The sequence below is a fragment of the Drosophila subpulchrella genome, chromosome 2L (assembly GCF_014743375.2).
Source record: "Drosophila subpulchrella strain 33 F10 #4 breed RU33 chromosome 2L, RU_Dsub_v1.1 Primary Assembly, whole genome shotgun sequence".
NCBI classification, from domain to species: domain Eukaryota; kingdom Metazoa; phylum Arthropoda; class Insecta; order Diptera; family Drosophilidae; genus Drosophila; species Drosophila subpulchrella.
Window position 1 is genome coordinate 9,840,646 of NC_050610.1, and position 22,286 is coordinate 9,862,931.

Genomic DNA, 22,286 nt, shown 5'->3' on the forward strand with positions numbered 1-22,286 from the left:
AGTATCCGGGGATACTATGCGTGTATGCATGTTGGCCAGGAAACGAGTCCTCGTCCTCATCCTCAACGGCAACGGGCGACAGCTCAATGAGAAATTGCGACAGAGACAACTCTATTTGGCCAATCCGCAGAGGTCCAGAGATCGGGGGACTCGAGGGACCGTTGCTTATTTATTTCGAATTGACCCATTTGGTAATATTCATAATTTAAGTGCGCACGAAAGCCGCCTCATCGTCCACATCGCCTGGGTTCGTTGTTGGCCACAAAAAGCTAAATAAATTCTCGCTGGCCAGATCAGTTTTTTAGTATGGTGCCATTTGAGTTTATTTGCGATGGTTGCGCTGTCATAAGTTGCCGCCAAATTGTTGCATTGTACCTGCTGCGAGAAGGAAGCCGGGGAAATCAGAGTTAAAGATCCCACTCGGCCACTCGGCTTGTAACTCAGAAATCATTAAAAAAGTGCGAGATACTTTATGAATTCGTCGTGGGCCGAGATCTGAGTAGAGTGGCCAAACGGATCCGCTGGAATCGCTTGAATCGACCGGCGAGCGGCGTGAAATATGCCCATTAAAATGTACGATCATCCTCGCCTTAAATGCAAACTAGTCTGATATCCCCCTATCCCCTTGGAAATCCCCTCTCAATGAGCTGTGGAACTGTTGAACTGCCCGCTGAATTATTGTTAACGATTTGCAGTTAATTCCAGTCATACGTTTTCGGTTCGATTTCATGGTTTGTCTGGTATTGACTTTATTTTGAATGCTAATGGCTCGATCAGTCGATCAAGGATAGGTTTCGAAATGGTTTGGCCTTATGATATTGCCGCTTGGGTATGGTATTTTCCAATATTGTAATATTTGTGTATTCTGGATGTACCTAACTGTTAATTAAAAAATAGGGTATTTTCTAATATTCTAATATGTGTGTATTCTTGATGTACTTACCTGTTATTTAAAAAATTCATTTTATTAGATCATTGTATTCCAATAAAAAATTAATAATGTGTACTTTATTGTTATTACCAAAGTGATATCTGGAGTGATAATGATATTCCAAAGCGCAGATCCAATCTTTTAATAAGTTTATGGAAAACTTAAAGGCTCTCCTTCGACCGAAACAAAGAACTAATTACCATCATTATCGGATTAATGAAATCGATTAGCATATTCCCGTTTACGATGCGCAATAATTTACAACGCCGAATTTATTATTATTGGCATCTCTTGATTTCTCCTCGTCAGCTGCCAGGCATTTTTAATTTCCAATTGAGTTTCCCCCTCACTGTTTTACAATCGGCGGTGAAGATATGCAGATGCCACTCAGGATGACTCCGGATCCAGGGAACCAGGGATCAGGGATCTGGGATATGGGATCTGGGTTGGTCGGGGCACTACCTGTTGAGTGCTGTGCGATTCGCTGGACGGTCATCAGGTTTATGTGGCATATAATTTTTTTATTTTGTCCGTTCATAAAAGAGTGGTCGTAAAATTTTTTTGATGACGTTTGTCAAGCTGCCAGTTTCTCCTCCATGGCAATGAATTTTTGCAGTTTTTACCATTAAATCGATATATTTATGACACTCCACTTAAGCTCCATCAAATTAAGTATTTTAAGGCGATTTGACCTGTTTTTGTATTTTTTAAGGTTTATTTTTAGAACTTAGTTGAGTAAAGCCAATGAGAATCACTTGAAATTATGACTGTTAAAATTTTATTGCAGTGTCAATTTATATTAAAAGTGAATTAAAAATGGATTTTAAAAGCCCTTAGAAGATTGGACAAGCATTTGTGTCTTTGGGTTATAGTTAGGGAATTAAAGGAGATATTAAAAACGATTTAACATTTTTAAATACAATAAATAAGATTTTCAAGGTCACAAAAACGACTGAAAAAATTACTTAGATAAATGACTATAGAAGAAATCAGTTCATGGAAAAAATAAACACTGTAGTAAGAATATATGGGCAAAATATGGAAGTTAAATCTGTACTGGTTTGGCCTCTGTTTTGGTTCTCAAAACTATAAGGACAATTTTATATACTTAGATTTTGACAAGAACGAATACTATTGTTCTTATGGCAAATCTAGGGATTGGTTTTCAAAACAATCGATTTTAGCATATCATTTTAAAGAAATTTTCTATTTTGTTATATTTTCTTACCATATTGTAAAAATAATATTTTAAATCTTAAGGTTCTGGTGTAATCCATATTATTCCTAACAGCCGCCCAATGGGTTGTCCTTTCATTTGCAGACCGTTTGGGTTTGACAATAAATGCCATGTTGTACAGTATGTCTACATATTTGCTGTTCCAACTGACGTCGACGGTTGGCACAAACAAACAAACCCATTTGACCCCACCCCACCGTGCATATGTGTGCGTTATTTCGCGCTTGTGGTACTAAATTGGGTGATAACTCCTTTTTAATGGTTGCGCTTTGCCTGGCTGGCTTGTTGCTGCTGTTGTTCTTATTGTTGCTGCTGTTGTTTTAAGTTTTATTTTTATTTGTCTCGCTAAAACTCAATTTTCGAATCAAACAACCACGAGGATTTCTCGTGGCCTCCATTGGCATCCTCATCCTCATCCGCAAACACATACCATACCATCCCATCACATCCCATCTTCCTCGATTGTGTTGTACAGTGTTGTTTGCCAATGATGCCCTCAGTGTAACAACAGCAACAACATTGTCATGTTATTTGTTGTTCTGCTATTGCCCCATTGCTTTTATTGTTGTTGATGACGCAGAGGCTGACGATGACTCTGGTGCGGATTCCCTTGGATCGGGATTGGGTCTGGGATCGGGTTAGGATGGGGCACTCGGATGGGGATTGGATCGCAGTCGTCGTCGCCGTCGTACGTTGTCACAAATGCAAATAATGGGACAATTGTGCCATGCAGGATTTTAACTGCTTTTATTATTTAATTCCTCAATAGAGCCATGCTGGAAATTAACATACGAGAACAGAAATAGCTTCACACACAAATATGCAATTACATTGTACATTTCTTTAATTTTAGTCATTTTACTAAATTTTAAATTCTTCCTTTGGAAAAATGTTATCCATAATTACCATTACCAACTTGCTTAAGATGTTTTCCCTACACGCAAAAAAACATTCGCTCTTGACCTTAAATATTTTTAGTTAATGTCGATTGATTCTTTAAATTACAAAAATCAACTCCAAAAAGTTTTTTAAAGCATGTTTTTTAAAATAAAAAAAATATAAGTTCAGGTCGAATATCTTTGTGGGTGTTTTTCATTTTTACTACATAAAAAAATGGTTTTACTGTATTCAAAATAGTTATTTTGGGATCTGTTCAGAAGCACTAAAAAATATACAATCCATTTTTTTAATGGTTAAAAAATTGTATAACACTAAACGTCTTTTAAATATTTTAATCATTTAAACACTTATATTAAACATATTTTTAATTTCAAAATTTTGTTTTTATTCTCTTTTAAATTAATATCATTAATAGGCAATTACCCTTCCCTTATATAAATTTTTTGCGATGAAAATGTCACCGCCCCTCTTAACTTTAATTAGCAGCATAAAGATTGCCACTGCTGGTGAAGTCTAAAAATTGTCAGGGCAACAGAACAAATAAATAAGGCGTTGCATGTGCTGCTGCCAGCACGTTAATTGTTAAACAAATGTTCGTTTATCACTCACAGGACCAACAAATGGTTTGGTGGGTGGTGGCCAATATTGCCCTTGTTTGTTAGACGGATGAAGGCGGCGGCATGGCCCATCGCCCATCGCCCATATAAGCCCTATCGCACATCCCGCATTCCCACATGGATCCATATCATCCACGGGCTGGGGGAAATGGCAATAGGAATGGGGGCTCTGCATTGGAATTGTTATGTTTTTCGTATTTAACCTCAGACATGGGCCTCGTTTGTGTAAATTCCCGCCAACTGCTGCCAGCGATTGTTGTTGCTGCTGCAATTGTGCGCTGAAATTATTAACAACCGAGACGACAACAGCACAGCAGCACAGCAGCAGCAGCAACAGCACAGCAGCAACAGCACAGCAGCAACATCACAGCGGCAACAGCAACATCAGAGTTTCTGGCGTCAACGTCGACTTCGACGCATCGTTCATCGCGCTCACATATGGCGGAAATGACACTTTTACATTTAGCATCGCGAAAGGGCCGGAAAGGGACAGCAGGATACAAAGAGAGAGAGAGAGACAGAGACAGAGCGCTTACACGGACGCAACACAGACGCCATAAACTTCATTTCTGACAGGCCGCAACACACACAGAGGACAGCCGGCCAACAGGCGGATACGTAACGTGGAGCAGCTCGGAAAACGGGACGCGAATACGGACACGGCCATGTCAACGCTGCGGTGGCCATGACTGTTGCCCTCATGCAAGGGTTGAGGACTGCGGCTCGTCGGTTTGGGGGGCGCGCTCTGGATCTCCGGCTAATGAATAAAGCGGACTTGAAATATTACACCGCCGGAGTCGAGAGTCGAGTTCATTTTGTGCAGCTCCCATGAAGAGGCGGTGGTTAGGGAGCTTAGTCACCAGACTGGATCACCACAAATCATTCTGTTAAGGGGGCTTTCAAGGGTAATCCATCTACAAAAAAGAAAACAAAGCTCAAAGTTCCCAATAATGGGATTTGATGAACTCAGATTAGCAAAGATCTAACAATTAGTGAGTTCAACAATATGTAATAATAAAAAAAAATAACTTCTTGTGTTAGTTTTTAGGAATCTGCATAAAAAATATACGTTTTTATACCCGTTACTCGTAGAGTCATAAAAATCACTATCCGAGTCGACCTAGCCATGTCCAGTGGCGGATCCACGGGGGGGAAATAGGGAAATTTCCCCCCCCTTGGAACCACAGAACCTGAAAATGCATGCACTCTGTAATGCATGCATATGGTTGACTTTTCAAATATAACCACTTTGTTTACCTAAAAATTGGGATGGATAATTTTTGTTTTATAATTTGTACTGTATTTCTCTCGCAATAATAAGTTTGAACCCCAAATCGAAGAATAAGTTCAATTTACCCCCCCAAGAATCGTCTCTGGATCCGCCACTGGCCATGTCCGTCTGTCCGTATGAACGCTGAGATCTCGGAAACTATAAGAGCTAGAATATTGGAAGCGCAAGTTGTCGCCAAATTTTTTGTAAGATAATTCTTTGTTAATATCTTAAACAACAACCAATATTTAAAATTAGATTATAAGATAAACATATAAACAATATAGATTAAGTATTTATTGTAAAACTTTGTACAGTAAATAAAATACTAAATTTAAGTATGCGATCTGGCAACGCAGAACGTAAAAAAATATGTGGCAACCTTGAAACGCGGATGAAAAAAAAGAACTTTTTCGTGGGAACTGTGCCAAGAAACACGAAATAAAATCAGTTAAAACAACAAATTACTATTACATTTTAAAGATTTTATAAAAGTGTAAATGGAATTTTGACTTGATTATCATTGTTCAAATCGGACCATCTATTAAAAATGTAATGCAAATAAAGGAATCAATGCTAAGTGGCGCAGTGGCGTGGTTTATAATCTTGGGAATAGTCGCTTTGCTGAGTAAGGGGGCCAAATCCAAGTATACAATTTTTAAGTTTTGTTTGGCAAAAAAACCAAGATGTAGAAAATATATCTTACTTTTTTCAGATCATTATGAACGCGGACGATCTGGAGGACACTCATTTGTGCATCAAGTGCAATGCCACGATACTAGGACTCGAGAAGTACATCGAGCACCGGAAACGGAACTGTCTTATGACTGAGAAACCAATTGTGACCCCTACAACAGATGGTCCACCAACCACCACCACTCCCACCCAAGTGTCCCCGACGATCATCAGTAGCAGTAACTTGGATCACACCTACGATGGCTTCCATTTCACGGAACCGGAGGCTCCTAGCAGCTATCTGCGCAAAACTGCAGCTAGCCATGGGGGAAAGGCCTCCAAATCCCTGACAGAAGCCTATGACCTACCCTATGAACTAGGAGCTGATCTGTTCTTTTCCTCACTGCAACTGCAGAGTGTTTCGACGGGTGGAAAAACGGGATCTGTGGCTCGCCAGGAGAGAAGCAAAGTGGAGTCCTGGCCAGCGCCCAGGGGCGATCCTTTGCTGAAAGCAGTAAGGGAACAGGATGAGGCGGTGTTCAAGCCCCTTAACTTTGATCATGACTCCCCAGAGGCCAGTGAGGAGGAGGAGGATGAGGAGGAACACGATGACTTTGATGCTGAGGAGGAAGATGAGGACTACGATGTGCGTCGTCACTCGCCGCCCACTGTGCCCGCCACCCACACAGGTGGCAAGTGGAAACCAGAGCACCGACCGCAGCTCAGGCATCCACATATAGAACGCGTCTCGCCCAGCTGGGATGAGCCGCCGGAGGAGACTTACACCCATCCCCCGGCCGATCATACAAAGGGCAAATGGGTTCCGGGTAGCAAACAGTTGGAGTACCGAGAAAACATAGATCTAACCAAACTGGAGCAACCGGGAGCCAGTTATTGGTGTAACATTTGCTGCCGGCGACTGAAGAGTCGCCTGAATTACGAGCAGCATTTGAGAAGTGGCTACCATGTGAAAAGAGCCGATGCGGAGTGTCATCTAGAGCAGGCTAACCTGGGCAGAGAACCCAGTCTGAGCAAGGATTTCGCAGTGGAAAAGAATGAGGACAAGAAGGAACCAAAGTCCTCCAAACGACAAAGAAGAGCCAATCTTTTGCGATGCGATCTCTGTCGGCACACAATGGCCAGACATTTGATGGGCAAGCATTTGATATCCCATTACCACTACAGAAGACTCCAGCAGCAGAATCGATTGAAGAAGCAATCTTGTCTGCAGGAAATACTCATCCACATGGGCAGCATAGTGAGGCAATCGCCTTTCCAGTGCCTGCCCTGCAAATTTTATTTCAACACGGAAGAAACATTTCTCCAACACTGGCAATCCGCAGAACACTTGGAGGTCACTAAAACACTAGGTGGAACCTTTTGGTGTGGCTATTGTCAGTATGAGTGCCAAACCAATGATACCATGTGGCTCCATTTGCTGCATCCCTCTCACAAAGAAGTGGTCTTGGCCCTCAACCGATCAGTTCCCATATGTATAGCCCAAAGAAGGGGACTTCAGTGCTCCAAGTGTGGAATGGGTTTCTTGTACAATTTCCAACTACGTAGGCACTTCAGCTCGGAACATCCTGGTCTTTCGCCTTCAGGAACCGCAGCCGATGAGTACCAGAGAAGGTTTCGATGTGGCTTGTGTGGTGCTCCTCAAAAATCCCGTTTGGCTCTGCAACGTCATGAAAAGCATAAGCACCATGTGGCCAAGTATTACTGTGACATCTGTCGACTGGAATTCGATTCACCTTTGGAGGCGCGACGTCATCGCAGCCTGATGCAACATAAACTAAATGCTAAACCTAAGAAGTTAATCACCCAGCCGGAAAAGGAAATAGAACACATGCTAAGGGAAGTCCTAGAGGAGGGCACTTCTAACCCACCCGCCAAAAAGGCTAAAGTTGTCAATTTAAAATGCTCAAATTGCCAAAAAATCTTTGACTCACCTCAGATTTTAGCCAAACATCGCGCTGAAGTTCATTCGGCGGATAATCATTTGTGTTTGAGCTGTGGAACCAGCTTTCAGTCTGCTCAGGCCTTGGGAAGGCACACAAGGAGCTGTCAGCCCCAAGCCAGCACTTCATCCTCCGCAAAACTATCTGTATCCCAAAGTAAACCCAACTACTCCTGTGATCAATGTAGCTTCAAGGCTCAGTACGAGTCCGATCTAGTTTATCATCGCATTTTCCACACACGATCCGAAACAATAGGAAAAAACGAGCTTCTTCGGTGCCCCTTGTGTCCCAAGAACTTTAAGAAGCACTCGCTGAGAGCTCATTTAAGAAACCACACAGATGAAAAGATTTTCGAGTGCACCGAGTGTCTTCTGAAATTTGCCAGAAGACACAATCTAAAGAACCACATGGCCACCATGCATGCCAAAAAGGAGGATCAGGAGAAGGCCGAAATGGTCAAGAAGAAATCTGAAGATCAACCGAAAGCCAAATTTCAATGTGGAACCTGTGGAAAAATACTGGCCAAAAAGTAAGTACTAAAACCTAAATTTTCCATTAAATCTCTGTCAAGTCCCTTCGCCAAATTCTTTGCCCCACCCATGTAATTTGAAAACCCCAAACAAAGACCGCTAATTGGAAATCCTGAAAAGCCCCAGGCTTTCGACTGGCTGCAACGGAAGTGCTGTTTGCCTTATGAAAATGTCATGCAACTTATTGTAGTCCCCGAAAAATCGCCCAAATAGTTTGGCATTATAAAAGTCTCAAATAAACAACAAGAAAGCCGAAAAAAGGGCGGTTAGGGAATTCCTGCAAATGAAAACCATGCAAGCGCATGGATTGTGTGTTGCATTAATTAAAAATTCCAAGCTGCAATATGTGAGAATAAGTAACCGAAATAATACAACAAAATATAACTCATTAAGTGCTGGGCATTCCGGCCAAAAAACGCGAGGACACCCCCAAAATGTAAGTGGACTGCAGCCACAAAGTATGCAATGCACTCGCAAATCAAGCCTGCGGCCATTCCACCGAAAACTGCAATTTCCCCGTTTCAGAAAATAAATATTTTTAGGGATAAACAAAGATGCAAGCAGGAACGACCATCTCCCCCTAGGGACCACCAAAAACATTAATAGAATAGCCATTTCTAACGTGCCATTTTCATAAAAGGTTTTCGGTTCTGTTGAGTTTTTACATTAACCAATGGACAACGGGTGAATATATGTTTCTTGTGGCAAGGCACAACATTTTGATTAAATCAAAGCCAATCCTTAAAAACAAGAATGTTGTTTAATAATATATTAAATAAATAATATAAAATTATTCCAAAGAAAAGCGAAGCCCTCTTTTGGAAATACAACTTTAATATGGATTTATATATTAAATTGTGAAGAGAATTCAATGTATACTCCTAATTGAAATTTGTTAATATTTCTTATCAAAGCATATGCAATGTACAAATGTATACAGGTCAACACTTTTTATCAAAAGTGAGTCTAAAATGAGTCTAAATTATAAATTTTTAAATTAATGGGTTTTTTTATTTCTTATTAACTTATAGTAGTTCACAATTATTTTGGTCAATTTCTCCTTGTGATCTTGAAAATCAGAAAACTCCAAGAATCAATAACTCGAAGCATTATTGTTATCAAGTCAATCCATCCATAAAATGTACTACACTCGTATCATTTTAAAATAACAGCTAAAGACTATTTCATCTAAGCAGAAAACACCATGCTATCTCGTTAGATTTTTGCATGCACTTTCCTCTCACTCAATATCCTATATATTCCCCCCCAGACATATCATCTCAAAGAAACCCATTAGCACTGGCAGATCTAAATCGCATCGTCCAATTCCGCCGCTCCTCATAACTACTCATAACTTGCGAACTTTTTCCACTTCACGTTCGCCTCTGCCAACTAATTCCTTAAGCAAACATTAAGTTGAATTGCAATCGGGACCGAGATGGAAACGGGGACTAAGACTCGTCGCTGGGGTAGAGAATTTTCCACTTTTCAAGTGATTATTTGAAAAATTTATTAAAATGCTCATTTGAAGTTATTGTTGTGCCCGCTTGATGTAGATACTTTGCTTTTACGACTAACGAGACCAAGTGGCCAGCAAAGCTGCCGGGGAGAGTGGAGCGGAGTAGAGTGGAGTGGCTTGGAGTATCTGAGCCCTGGAAAACTTTCAGTACTCAGCCTTGGTCCCAGGACGAAGGAGAGGTGGCAACGGGGACGGCGAGGACGACGACATCGTCAGTCATGTCAACAGCGGAGCGCTACACACGCTTCCGGAATTCCAGACTCCAGCTAACTCAACTTTTACGGTCGCTTCTTTTAGCTGGCATCTCTTCGAGATGGAAGTTCTAGAGGTGGGAAAGTTACTAGGCTCTTAGATCTTACTGATGGAACTCTTGAATTGACTTCATTACATCCTCAAGTTTGTCCTCACTCAATTAGTAAAGTACTATATCTTTAATGGTTTTATCTTAATACATCCACCTGGTGTTTACTTGTTTACATTTCGTATCATTTTAATATCCACAGAATGAATTTTTTTACAATTAATTACTCCTCATATAGTACTCATCAAAATATGCTATTATAGATTATAGAAAACAAAATAATAAACTACAAAAATGTATGGGTTATACTGCAAAGATTTTAAAAACTCGTGTCTCAAACCTGACATATAGATTCAAATTAGAATACAATTTAAAGACTTATGTTTGACGAATTTCAAATTTGTTTTAAAGAAGTTTAAATTCTCATTAGATACATTTAACAAGAAAAACCACTTTGATTCTTTCGTAGCCACATTCGTATCTTAAGATCTGATCGGGATTCCCAAGAATTCACCGAAAGTCGTTTGAGACTAAATAAAGAAAAATGATAAAAATGGGTTTAAGGAATCTGCGTAATTTTAATTCGAAAAAAGGATAAATAATAAATTATAAAACTAACAGGATTCAGGGGACTCTCTTGCTACCTAGCTCGTATCACGTTGATATGGGAAGGAGTATAACTCGAAAAATTACTTTTCTAATATCTGTTTTACATTATTCATTGGTTATAATGATACATGTAGATTTACCATCTTCACTTGTGAATGTTATGTGTATATAAGGTATCAAAGGATATCACCTGATGGTTGTTGATAAAAAGAACAGGATTCAGAGAACTCTCTTCCTATTAAGCTCTTCTTCCGTGTCACGCTTCCATCGCCGTCTGGAGTCCTTGGGGTCCTTCGGAGTGGGTCCTCCGCCTGCAGGAGGCAGCAGATGAAGTTTGAGGCGTCCGCTGACGACGTCGTCGCCATCGCAGCGTCGGGCAATTCACTTTTATTGAAATGGCGTGCAATGTTCTGTTGGCTGCCTCCGCCAGTCGGATTCGGATTCGGATTTGGATTCGGTTTCATCTCCTGTCTCTCGCCATCTTGCTCTGGCCACTGGGTTTTCCCACCCGTCTGCATTTTCCGCTGTTGTTTTTCTTGGGCTGGTCCGTTCGCCTTTTTCCTTTCGGTTTATTTTTTTTTCTATTTGTATTTCGTATTTTAAGTCATTCCTATGGTGCATCATTCGTTTGCCGGCAGTTGATTCTGTTGATGGCACAAAGTGCAGTGCAATTCATTTTAATGGTCGCCGTCGTCCTCCAGTGATCTCAACGAACCACGGCCACGACCACGACTACGACCACTCCACTCCACCCCCAACTTCCATCACTTGAGAGTCAATTTCACAAACTTGATTTTCCATTTCCAATGACGCCGGCCCGCTCCATCGGAGGATTTAGGGATTCTGATTCTGATTCCGATTCCTATTCCGCTGCCACATTGCATTCATTCATTTTTATGAATCTGCGAAATTGAGTCGGACATTGTTCGGTTTGTGGTCGGCTGGCACTGGAACGTGTTGTTCGAATCCTCGGTCTTATGTCTCAGTCCCAATCACCCATCTCACTGCGGACTCTGGCCTGTTGTTGATGGCCATTGGCAAGTGTTTTGAGCTGGATTTCTCTGTTGCCGGCATGTTTGGATTGCTTTTTTTCTTTGCTATTTTGCCGAACTGGTTGTCTGCCATCTCATCTTATGAGCGACATGTCAGAATGCTGAGATTCACATCAAGTGGTAGGTTTTGAGAGAAATGTAGGTGTCATGAGGAGAGAAGTTTGTTCTGATCTTAAATACTATTACAGTTTATATATAAAAGGATTGTAAATGTCTTGGCTGAACTCTAAAGTTTTAAAATCAATATGTTCTTATAATGCTTGATGAAAATTATAAGGAAATTACAAAATGATAAATTCAAAATTTCAAAACTTTAACAATATTTATAATACGATAGAGTCCCTTTCTTATTTGATTCTTAAATTTATAAGCCAAGAACCAACGTTTAGCAAATAATATTTAACATAAGCTGTTAAAAAAATTAAGAACAAATGGAACTCCTTGAATTTCCAAAAAATTTTAACATTAAATTTATTACTTTGATATATAGTTTAGTTTCAAACAGTGGAAAAAGAAACAAATTCCAATATCTATTTTCCATTATTATGCGAATATAAAATTGATCCTGTCCCGTTTACCGTTTTCAAAATACGCAAATAAATAGAAAACCACCTCAAGTTATTTATTTGTGACTAAGCAAGATCACGTTCCCAGGGAAAATGTCTCGTGGCTTACCCGCAATTACCGCCTTCATTACCGACAATCCGCACATCCATATATGGTAATACCCATATGCGTGGGTGTCGCATTCAAATGCCATTGCCCGTGCCATCAGGCTAATCCAAATAGACGGCCAAGTTGAACATTAAAAACTTCAAGTTAAGACCCGGCCAGGCATTAATAACAACGACAAAGCCAAACAAAGTCAAGAAAGTACATACACGTATCGCTAAAAGGGGTTAAAAGGGGGTTTTGGGGGTTTGGTGGCTGGGGGTGTTGGCTGTTAGACAAGTGCAAGGGTGACATTTAACGGTAATTTCCTGCAACGATTTTTGTTTCGCTCAAGTTTGCCAGATAAGCGCCAAGGAGTCGTCGAAATGAGGGAATAGAAAGGAAGGTATGTCCCAGGCACTTCCCTAATTACACATGGTATATAAATGTTGCCACGCCCCCGCGGAGGCGGCGAGGTGGCGGTGCAACAACTAATTTCACATGCAGCACGGGCCAAGGCATCAAAATCCGGCTAATGTCGCGCCGGCGAGGAACAACTCTCAACTTCAGTGGGCCAGGACATGAGGCAAGGACAAGACAAGACTTACGTACCAATTACATGAGCGCAGCTAAGGGGGGTGGTTCTGAGGGTGTTCGCCAGTGATGCCAAATTTATATTCAGTTCAACCGTTTTCCAAAATAATGTAAATATAAATATAATTTTATTTTATAGCTCTTAAGAAAGATTTACTTAACCCAAGTCAAATGTGTATTTTGGATTGTTTTTCAATTAGGAATATTGTGCGTGGTTTTCAAAGCCATTAGTTGATGCTTAGGCATTTCACACAATATTTAAAAATATAATCCACCCCAAGGTTCAAACGCACAAAACACAAGGTAAAGATCTTATTTTTGAGTAGGTTTTTAATATAACATGGTTTAAAGAGAAACTATCTTAATTCTTTTTTAAAAATTTCGACTGAAAACAAAAGTTTTCAAAACTTTCTTTAGTTAATTCTTTCTTTTTTTATTAAATTCCTGTGCTGTAGAGAAGAAAGCTCTACAATCTTTTCTTAAGATTTATTTAAAGTTCGAATTTAATTGAAAGATGTTTTTTAAAAACAGGCTCGGTTATTTTGATGTTTAAAGATCAATGTAGCAGTCACAAAGAAAGCTTTCTTAACAATCTAACTCATTTCTTATCTTATTATGTATTTCCTGAAGTTCATATGAAGCTTCAAAAGAAGATTGCGGCTTAAAATGGTAGCAAAGAGTTAGTAAAGCAGAGTTCTTTAAGGAAGCTGAGTTTTTTCTAACTATGAAAGGGTTTGATATTCTGGAAGACGGCCACACTGGGCAGCACTGGTGTGTGGCCATATCCTGGTGACTGACACCGGAAGCCGCCTGCGAGGGGTATGGGCTGACTTGACTAACGCCCCGCGGCACAGAAGTTTGCGCCCAAAAGACAAGACAAGACAAGAAAGACGCTGTCATAAATATTTATGCGAGTTTGGGGAACAACAATGCGAGCGCACCAGGGCAAACATTCAGCTGCTCCAAACTACACATGCGATTGTCTAAGACAGCCACAGACAGGAGTCCTTCTTTGGGGCTGAGAACCACCCACCATCCTATCAACCCACCATCCTGCATCCTTGTGCAGCTGACAATGAGCAGCAGGATACATTTTGCACCTGCCGCACCCGCGACATGTTTGCTCAGCGTTTTCGGTGTCGAAGGGAGGGGCATCCCAAGGAGGAGCATCCGCATCCGCATCAGCATCCGCTGAGGTTACGTCGAGCATCCCTCTAATGGATGGCGTGCAAAAGTTGACACAACACCCGGACAGAGCCAACAGCTTCGTCCTGGCCTGCAGCTGCTGCACTCGGGCTCCACCTTTTCAAGGAGGGGGTGTTGATGACAGCTCAACCTTACCCCCATCTTAACCCATCCCACACCTGAAGAACGGCGTTGAAAAGGGCAAAGTTTTCATCGCAAGGCGTTTTCGTCAACTAATCGGCTACGAAGCTGCTGCCAGGAGACGCCAGGATGTGCCATCCTATCGCCTTGAAGGGATCCTTGAGAATTCTCCACGCGTTTCGCCTTTGAACAGCTTCTGAAAATTAAAACTGACTGTGTGACTGACTTGAAAATATGGTTAATATCCGCATACGTAACTTAGATTTTAAGCAAAAAGAGTAATGAAAGTATATTTTTTCTCAGTGCAAGAAATTAAATATTCTATTTATCTCGGGATACTATTAAAGCTGGAGAATTCAAGTGTAAGCTGTTTTATTTATTTTTTTTTTTTAAATGATTACTAAATAATTTTCATCAGTCCAAAAAAATCTACCTATTGTGTAGCTCAAACGAACTATCTAGATATTAATCATAACATGGATTATATAAAAATCTAGATTTTATAATAATTTAGATTATATAAAAATCTAGATAGTTCGTTTCGAAACTGCTATATTTTAGGTGTAAGTAAGATGATAAGTAAAAACATATTTTTACTTCGGTGCAATAAATAAAATATTTTATATCTCGGGGTACTATAAAAGCCAGATAATAAGAACAGAACATATAGATTCTTGGGATGCTAAAGCAGAGCAAGTTTTTAAAAAATTTCATATAAGAATATTACGAAACATGGGTATATCAACCAATAATTGTATCGCTGATAACAAGATTTTATTTTTAAAAAAGAAACTAATTTAATATTTATTACTTTAAAAATTCTCAAATTATTGCTACTTATAACGAGCTTTTTTCTCCGTCACTGAAACTCTGAGATTTCGTTAAAAACTGTGTGGAAATTAAATTATTCCGAGCGCAATAACCTGTTTCAAATTAGCCCAAGTCTGGTGCAATTTAATTTAGGTAGTAATGTTGCCTGGTCTGGACCCATGAACATTTCTCCCAGCATTTCTCCTGGCCGAGAGACAAACGTATTAGCGAGACAGACGGTTATGGCTGAAGAAACTCAAGAACTTGCCGTTGAAGACGAAGTCTGGAAAATGCATTTGAGGAAATAAAAGTTAATGTTGGAGGTGAAAATACAACTGGGAGCTGGGAAAACGAACCAAGCGAAAGATAATTTTGTTGTTCGCCGTTGATATTTTTGTTCTTTTTGTTGCATCTAATTCGCTTTGCTTTCTTTCAGTTTCAGCATTATGTTGGTGTTCCTGTTGTCCCGATTCCGTTGCTGTTGCTGTTATACCATTATCCTTGGCAACAGGAGCAACAGAAACAAGAACAATTTACGGCAAACTCCTGCAGGTAAAATGGCATCCTTTTGTCAAGTCCTGCAATACCTTCAAGGAGTTTCTGTCCTCCATTCAACCCTCCTCCTTCACATCATCCTGTTTTGTCATTGTCGTTGCTATTCAAACTCCATACAAAGTGACATTTCACATATCAACGACGCCCCCTTGTTCCCTAATCCCCTCCGCCCCCTTTTTGCCCCCACGACTTCGCGATGGCATCATTAGAAATGCATGACAATGTTGTCTTACCCCCATTCAGCAGACTGGCCACGCCCCATAGCCCTTAATGCCGCCCCACACCCCCGAAATCCGTTGCTCGGCGTTTGTCTCGTAACAGGAATTTAGATTAAAGATTGAAACTTTGTTAATGTCGCGCGTTATTAAGAAGAATCTTTTCCTCCCTGAATGCCAATGAGCTTAGCAAATTAAGAGTGCTTTGTTTGGAGTAAGGAGTGCTTGAGATTTGAGGAATCCAGCAATCTCATTCGACCAATGGGTATAATTTAAATTAAGTTTATTTTATAACAATACCTCGTATAAAAATGTGTTAAGGTAGTAATTTTTTAACTGAGCAGATCAAAAACAAACTACCTACTAAGGTCTTCTAAAAATATGTATTCTAATAGTATTTTCAAGCGACATGTGTTGGTAAATTTAGGAAACAACCCATTAAAGGTTGGTTTATCGCCTGCTTGTTAAGCTAAGAATAGGGATTTTGCTTGTCCTCATATCAAACTCTAAGGGCAGTTTTTTTGGAATTCGTGTTGAACCAAAAATAGGTTTTAAACTTTAAATTTCTTTACGTTAAAAACCTTCTTTTATTTTAACATGAGGACAAGAAAAGGGGTCCACACATTATTTTGGTTTTAAATTTACTTTTAGTTTAACTTGCGGATAAGAAAACGGCACTGACTATGAAGTCAATCGACCATGTTATACTTTTTAATCGCTATAATTAAATAACTTTTTAACTAATTAAGTTTTATAATAATAGGTATTAACAGACTGTTTCGTTTAAAAAATTGTTTCCAAAACAAAAGTTTCTATACGTAACAAATGAACCTATTACTCTAAGAGTAACTGGCCTAATTAAATCTTGTATTTCCTTTATGTGGGTAATTATCACAAAATTTAAGGTTTTAAATATACATGATATAGTAGGGAAATCCCGGCAGCTACAAAGAAAATTGCCGTCTAAATCAATGGCACAGCCACTTCAATTGACAACAAATTCTGTCCTGGCTCATTTAAATCCCGATGTTCCTCCATTACCAAAAACTCTCTGGGAAGCAGGCCAAAATCGGGGGAACTCTCAGCTGTTTCTATTAATTAGCATCCGTAATTGATGTGCAGAAAAGTTTGGCCTACGAGGGTTTGCATTTGCATTTTGCGGGTCCTTTTGACTGAGCTGCGGCTGGACAAACGTGGACATGGCCCGGAACTGGTCTGGTTGGATTTGGGATTTGGACCTGGATTTAGATTTGGATGTGAACGTGAACGTGCCTCGTGTCTCGGCCGTCCATGAAACGTGACTTTGGTGCGAATTACTTTTGCCTTGATTTAATGTAATTAAAAAATTTCCCAATTCCTAGAAAAAAAAACACTGAAGTGAGGGGTTTTAAAAATGTGACAGACTTTTTTGGTCATGGTCCATATTGAGATGCAGTAGTTTTAATTTTTCTCTTCTAACTTTTTCAGGTATTCCCTAAAACTACATGAGTCGAGTCACTCGAAGGAAGTGGAGCGGCGGTATCGCTGCCATTTTTCAGACTGTTCCTATGCAGGTGTGACCCCGGAAAGCCTCAAAACCCACCTGATCTCCCACGCCCAGGGGAGTCACAAGTGTGAGCGGGACAACTGCAGCTATGTGGGAAAGAGCGAGCTGCACCTGAAAAGGTGAGTTGTAGTAATAGGGTTTCTCTATACGTCTTAAATTCTGGTCAGATTATTTTTGGGATCTTTAAACTTTAAAAACAATAAAAATGTTGGAGACTTGTAATAAAAGAGCCTTGCATACTTTTTCAAAAAGAGAATATCTAAGAAATACCTTTTCTCAATATCATATTTACATTATTCAATGCTGAAAATTACACCTAACACACCTTACCCTCGAAGTATCAAGTGTTTATTATTTTACAAAATATTCGCCGAAGTTTAGTGTGTATAATAAGCAATGGCAACCTTTCGCATAATAACTACTTCATTTTATTTATTAGGATTTCCCAATGCTTTAAATTTTCAATCGTTTTTATCTATATATTATCTATTTAACCTATTCATGAAGATATATTATGCCATGGTTTCCTTAATAACTTGCCAATTCATTATTCCCACTGAATGCTCCACCAAAGTGGACGCATTATATGCGATGAGGGCGAGGTCTCCCAGGTGCCTGACAATTTGGTCGGTCTATTACTAATCTACAAAATGCTAATCAGGACTAACAAAGAAAGAAAAGAAACGGAAAAAAAGACGAGGCCAAGACAATTGCAGGTAACAAAATAAACGAGCGACATTTTCTCCACGAATTTGAATTTCTTGCAAGAAAAAAAGAAATGGAGAATAAAAAAAAAGTGCAACAAGAGCAAAAATGTCATCCATAATTGCAGACTTTGAACGGCAATTGCATAAATTGATGAAAACAACAAGAAGCACAGAGAGAATTCGGTAGGGAAAGGGGTTTGTGGGGGGATAAGTTGGAGGAGGACAGTCGCCAGAGTCGCCGTTCGATCCCCACAAAATCGTGACTTATCGATCGCCTTTGATATGCGCATTGAATTCTTGTAATATTTCTACTGCCCCCCATCCGATTCTCCCAGATCCCGACGATCAGTTCAGGGCCAAATTGCCGGCAATATGGTAGTGCCACCGTTGGTCAGCCACTGTGCAGCTGTCCGCCCCAAGAAAAAAGGGAAATAAAACGAGAAGGAGCTGCAGACTCAGTTGTAAGTGGCTTTGGACGTGGATGTGGAAGTGGACGTCGATGTGGATGTGGATGTGGACGTAGATGTGGATGTGGACGTGGATGTGGACGTGGACGTGAATGTGGATGTGGATGAGGTTGAGGAGGATCGTCGTCGATTCTGCGATCGCTTTGATGGGGACGACATTTGGCTTCTTTTGTACTCCGCCGTTGGTTGGATGGTTGTTTGGCCTGCTCGCTGCTGATTTGAATGTTGGAGCAGTGGGATGGATAATGGTTAATACCCCAGATCACCTTAACCTTTGGCTGTTGGTCTTTTGTCTTCTTGGGAGGAGTAGAATTACCAGCAACTGATCATATTATTTTATTTATCGATTGTATTGGAACTAAAAACTATAAATTCATACGATGAGAATAGCTGAATTTAATCAACTGAATTTTCTAACGTTAAAACAAATGTAGATATATAACTGATATTAATAGTTTTGATATATTAATGGCATCTTATTTTGATTAAATTTCGTATTTTTGTTTATTTTTTAGGAGTCGAAGCTTAATATAACCAAAACTCAGTCTTAATAATATAGAAAAACCAAATACTTTAAAACCTTTAACCATTACTGACATTGATAAATGGAACATTTATTATCACACAATTTATAAAAGGGTGTTTAATCCGAGTCGAAAATGATCAAATTATCAATTACAGAAAAAGGATCCTTAGATTCGCAAGCCGATATGGTTATGGCTTTCTAAAATTCTGTATAACACCGAATACATCCGAATGTTTCCATTCAAAGTATAAACTCCGAAATAAGTAAGATGTCCTTACAATATTTTTTATAAACCATATGCAAGTTGTGGATCATGGTCTATAAAGTTGCTTATAAAAAAGTTTTTATCGAGATATGCTATGTTTATCATTGTCGCCTGATATTTCTTGTTCATATCCTAAGTGTATCTCTCAGTTTCTAGATCCACTGGTTTAAATTCTCTGCTAAATTTAATGAATTCACTCACAGAACGCAACGTAAATCAAAAGAAAACAAAAGAGTTCGCCTCATTAAAAATACGCAAAGTTGGCCGCAGCCGAAAATCAGGGCTTGCATAAATCTTGCCCAGAAATCCGGGCTCTGAGACAGAGTGCTGTTGTGATGCGCTTAACTCACATCCGAGATCTTCAATTAGCTATCAAAAGGCAGCGCTGCTGATCCAGGAATTTCAAAGCGCAGCCAAAAAGGCGTTCGCCTGGCAGTCGAGGCCTCGATTCGCGAATCGCGATTCCCGAGTTTGTCGGCATTCGACACACAGAGATATATGTACATGGTACACACTGTATATATGGGGAGGGGCCGGGGCGGAATGGGGGTGGAAAAACTCCTACAACTGGCGGGTCGATCTTGAAGCTCCATTACTTGCCGCTAATTAAGCCTACCGAGTCGCGCATGAGTCGCGTCTGTTTGGGTCTTCAGTCTTCAGTTTGTTCAGTCGAAGCTTGAGATTTCACACAGATTCCGATTCCGGCGGCCCGAGCCCACAAAAAAAAAACATTGGCAATTAATTGTGAGTCCTCGGTTTGGACAGTAGCTGATAAGTGGAGTGGACAACACACACACACCGATTTGCGAGGAGACTCCTTCAGTTGGCTTTTGGGGAAACAGCTTCAGGAGCATTGGGCATAATTGAAGGCGCGTAACTGAAATCGTGTGAGTCAGGTGACCTTCCTCTTCCTGGTAGAGCATATTGCTATATTTTACAGGTTTATCATTAATGAGGAAATAAGTAAAACTTATAACTAATGAAAGGTCAAATGAATCAAATAGGAAATTAAGACCTACACGGCGATCCCAACGTAGCGCTTATCATTTATAGGAATAAATAAATTCTTTAAAAAATGACAACGCGAATTCTTCAGAACCATTTTAAGAAAGTTTAATTAAGAGAAGAAAATAAAGACCTGATGCACTCTTACCCTACAAATACTTAAAACTGCACAAAAATGAGAACGCGAATTCTTCAGAACATGCGAGGGTTTTTTTTGGAAATGATGTGTTCTATCCTTTTTTTTAATTCATTAAATGAAATATTTTTCTAAATTTTTATTTTTATAACAGAAAAAAAACAAACTTACTTTGTTTTTAAGCACCCATAAAAATCCCGAACTTGGAAATCCCCTCTTAAAAGTAGCTCACTGGCAAGTCGTGCAGACCAGACCGTCCGATTACCCAATATTGGTTTCCCGCTCTTAACCCAAAAACTGATCGCCATCTAAGCCCAGCCCGGATTGGCTGAGCCTGCTTTTTTCTCCTTCTCTGGCCGAAAGGCAATTGGCAATTGCCAACTTACTCGTATTTTGATTTCGAGCGTGCGATTCGAATGCGAAATTAGCAATTAGTTCTGACTGCGGTGGCGGGACAAGCCGCCACTGGAATTTACCGCCTAATCAAGCGTTGAGATTTTAAATATGGCTTCGCTCAGGCTTCCTTACCTCTGTTTTTGTTTTTTTTTTATCCCGCAGGCACCTCAAGTCGGCCCATTCCGGTAAGGAGGAGGGCGGTGCGGAGTGGTTCTCGTGCGATCAGTGCGAGTTCAGGGCCCGCATCAAGGGCCACCTCCGCCGGCACTCGCTGCGCCACTCCGGACAGAAGCCCCACCAGTGTCCCCACTGCGACTTCCAGTGCAGCACGATCGACAACCTGCGCAAGCACATCATCAAGACGGGCAAGCATCCCGGCAAGTTCATCTACGAGTGCACCAAGTGCTCCGACCAGGCGGCCAGCGAGGTCTTCAAGAGCAACAGCTTCAAGGAGTTCCAGAAGCACTTGGAAACTCACAAAGCGGTATGAAAGAACATTTTTTAGGTAACCAATAACTTTAAAAATGTTTTTTATATAAATAATAACTAATTAAAAGAAACAAAGCCTAATTAATTTAAAAAAAGAATAAAAAAAGGCTATAGTCTAGTGCTTTGTCCACAGATACTCGTTACTCTGTGTTAAATTTAAATAAAAACAGATTCAAAGGCATTTCTATTATCAATATTTTTAAGTTAACAATAAATAGGTATTGATCAATAATTTACAATTACAATTAGAGTGGGCGTGGAACCCTGCCGAAATAAACTTCCTCTGCGCAAGAATCTATAGAATCTGCATAACAAATCCCAACTTTCTAGCTTTTATAGTTTCGAAGTTCTCTGCGTTTATACGGACAGACGGACGGACAGAAATGTATAGATCGACTCGGCCAGTGATCCTGATTTAGAATATATATACTTTATGGGGTCGGAAACGCTTTCTTTCTTTCTTTCTTACTGTTACATACTTTTCAACGAATCTAATAAACCCTTCTAGACTACGAGGAACTAGTACAAAAAATACATGGAACTAATTACTCTATATAAAACTAAACTGAATACGATAGCTTGGTCATAGAATATGGTCTTTCAAAAGACAGTTCCTGATAAAGTAGCTTTTTATAAATATTGTTTATTTCATATATTTTTTGAAGGTTGCATTGTTATTAAAAAAGTGTATAACTATTCTCTATAATTTTAGAAAACTCAAAACTAACTACACTTGATTGGAGGATTACTACAGGACAACCCAACAATTACAGATTTGCCAATAAACATCATGAAATGAGATGGTCAAATAAAAAACGACGACTTTATTTTAATACTTTTATGTTATTTCTCATACCTTTTTTTATACGCCTCCCAATATTTTTAAAAATTTTATATGCATTTCTTGTAACAAATTTATTATTAATATACAATTCAAAATTACAAAAAAAATATTTTTCAAAATTTTCTTTTATTTTTCTCAGCTTTTCAATGTGT

General features: G+C 39.7%; 1 protein-coding gene across 1 annotated transcript; it reads left to right on the plus strand.

Moving 5' to 3' along the window:
• Positions 1-5,465: 5,465 nt before the first annotated feature.
• Positions 5,466-22,241, plus strand: LOC119548036 (zinc finger protein 160). The gene is made up of 5 exons (XM_037855112.1): positions 5,466-5,583; positions 5,671-8,120; positions 17,221-17,418; positions 20,964-21,285; positions 22,003-22,241. The coding sequence occupies exons 2-5, from the start codon at positions 5,677-5,679 to the stop codon at positions 22,015-22,017; spliced, it is 2,979 nt and encodes a 992-aa protein (XP_037711040.1). The 5' UTR covers positions 5,466-5,583; positions 5,671-5,676; the 3' UTR covers positions 22,018-22,241.
• The last annotated feature ends 45 nt before the right edge of the window (positions 22,242-22,286 follow it).

Bases quoted from the DNA above. Each gene is read 5' to 3' on its own strand.
- LOC119548036 (XM_037855112.1), top strand. From the start codon at position 5,677: ATGAACGCGGACGATCTGGAGGACACTCATTTGTGCATCAAGTGCAAT. The intron at 8,121-17,220 runs GTAAGTACTAAA...TAACTTTTTCAG, and splicing joins GGAAAAATACTGGCCAAAAA to GTATTCCCTAAAACTACATG. The intron at 17,419-20,963 runs GTGAGTTGTAGT...TTTATCCCGCAG, and splicing joins AGCGAGCTGCACCTGAAAAG to GCACCTCAAGTCGGCCCATT.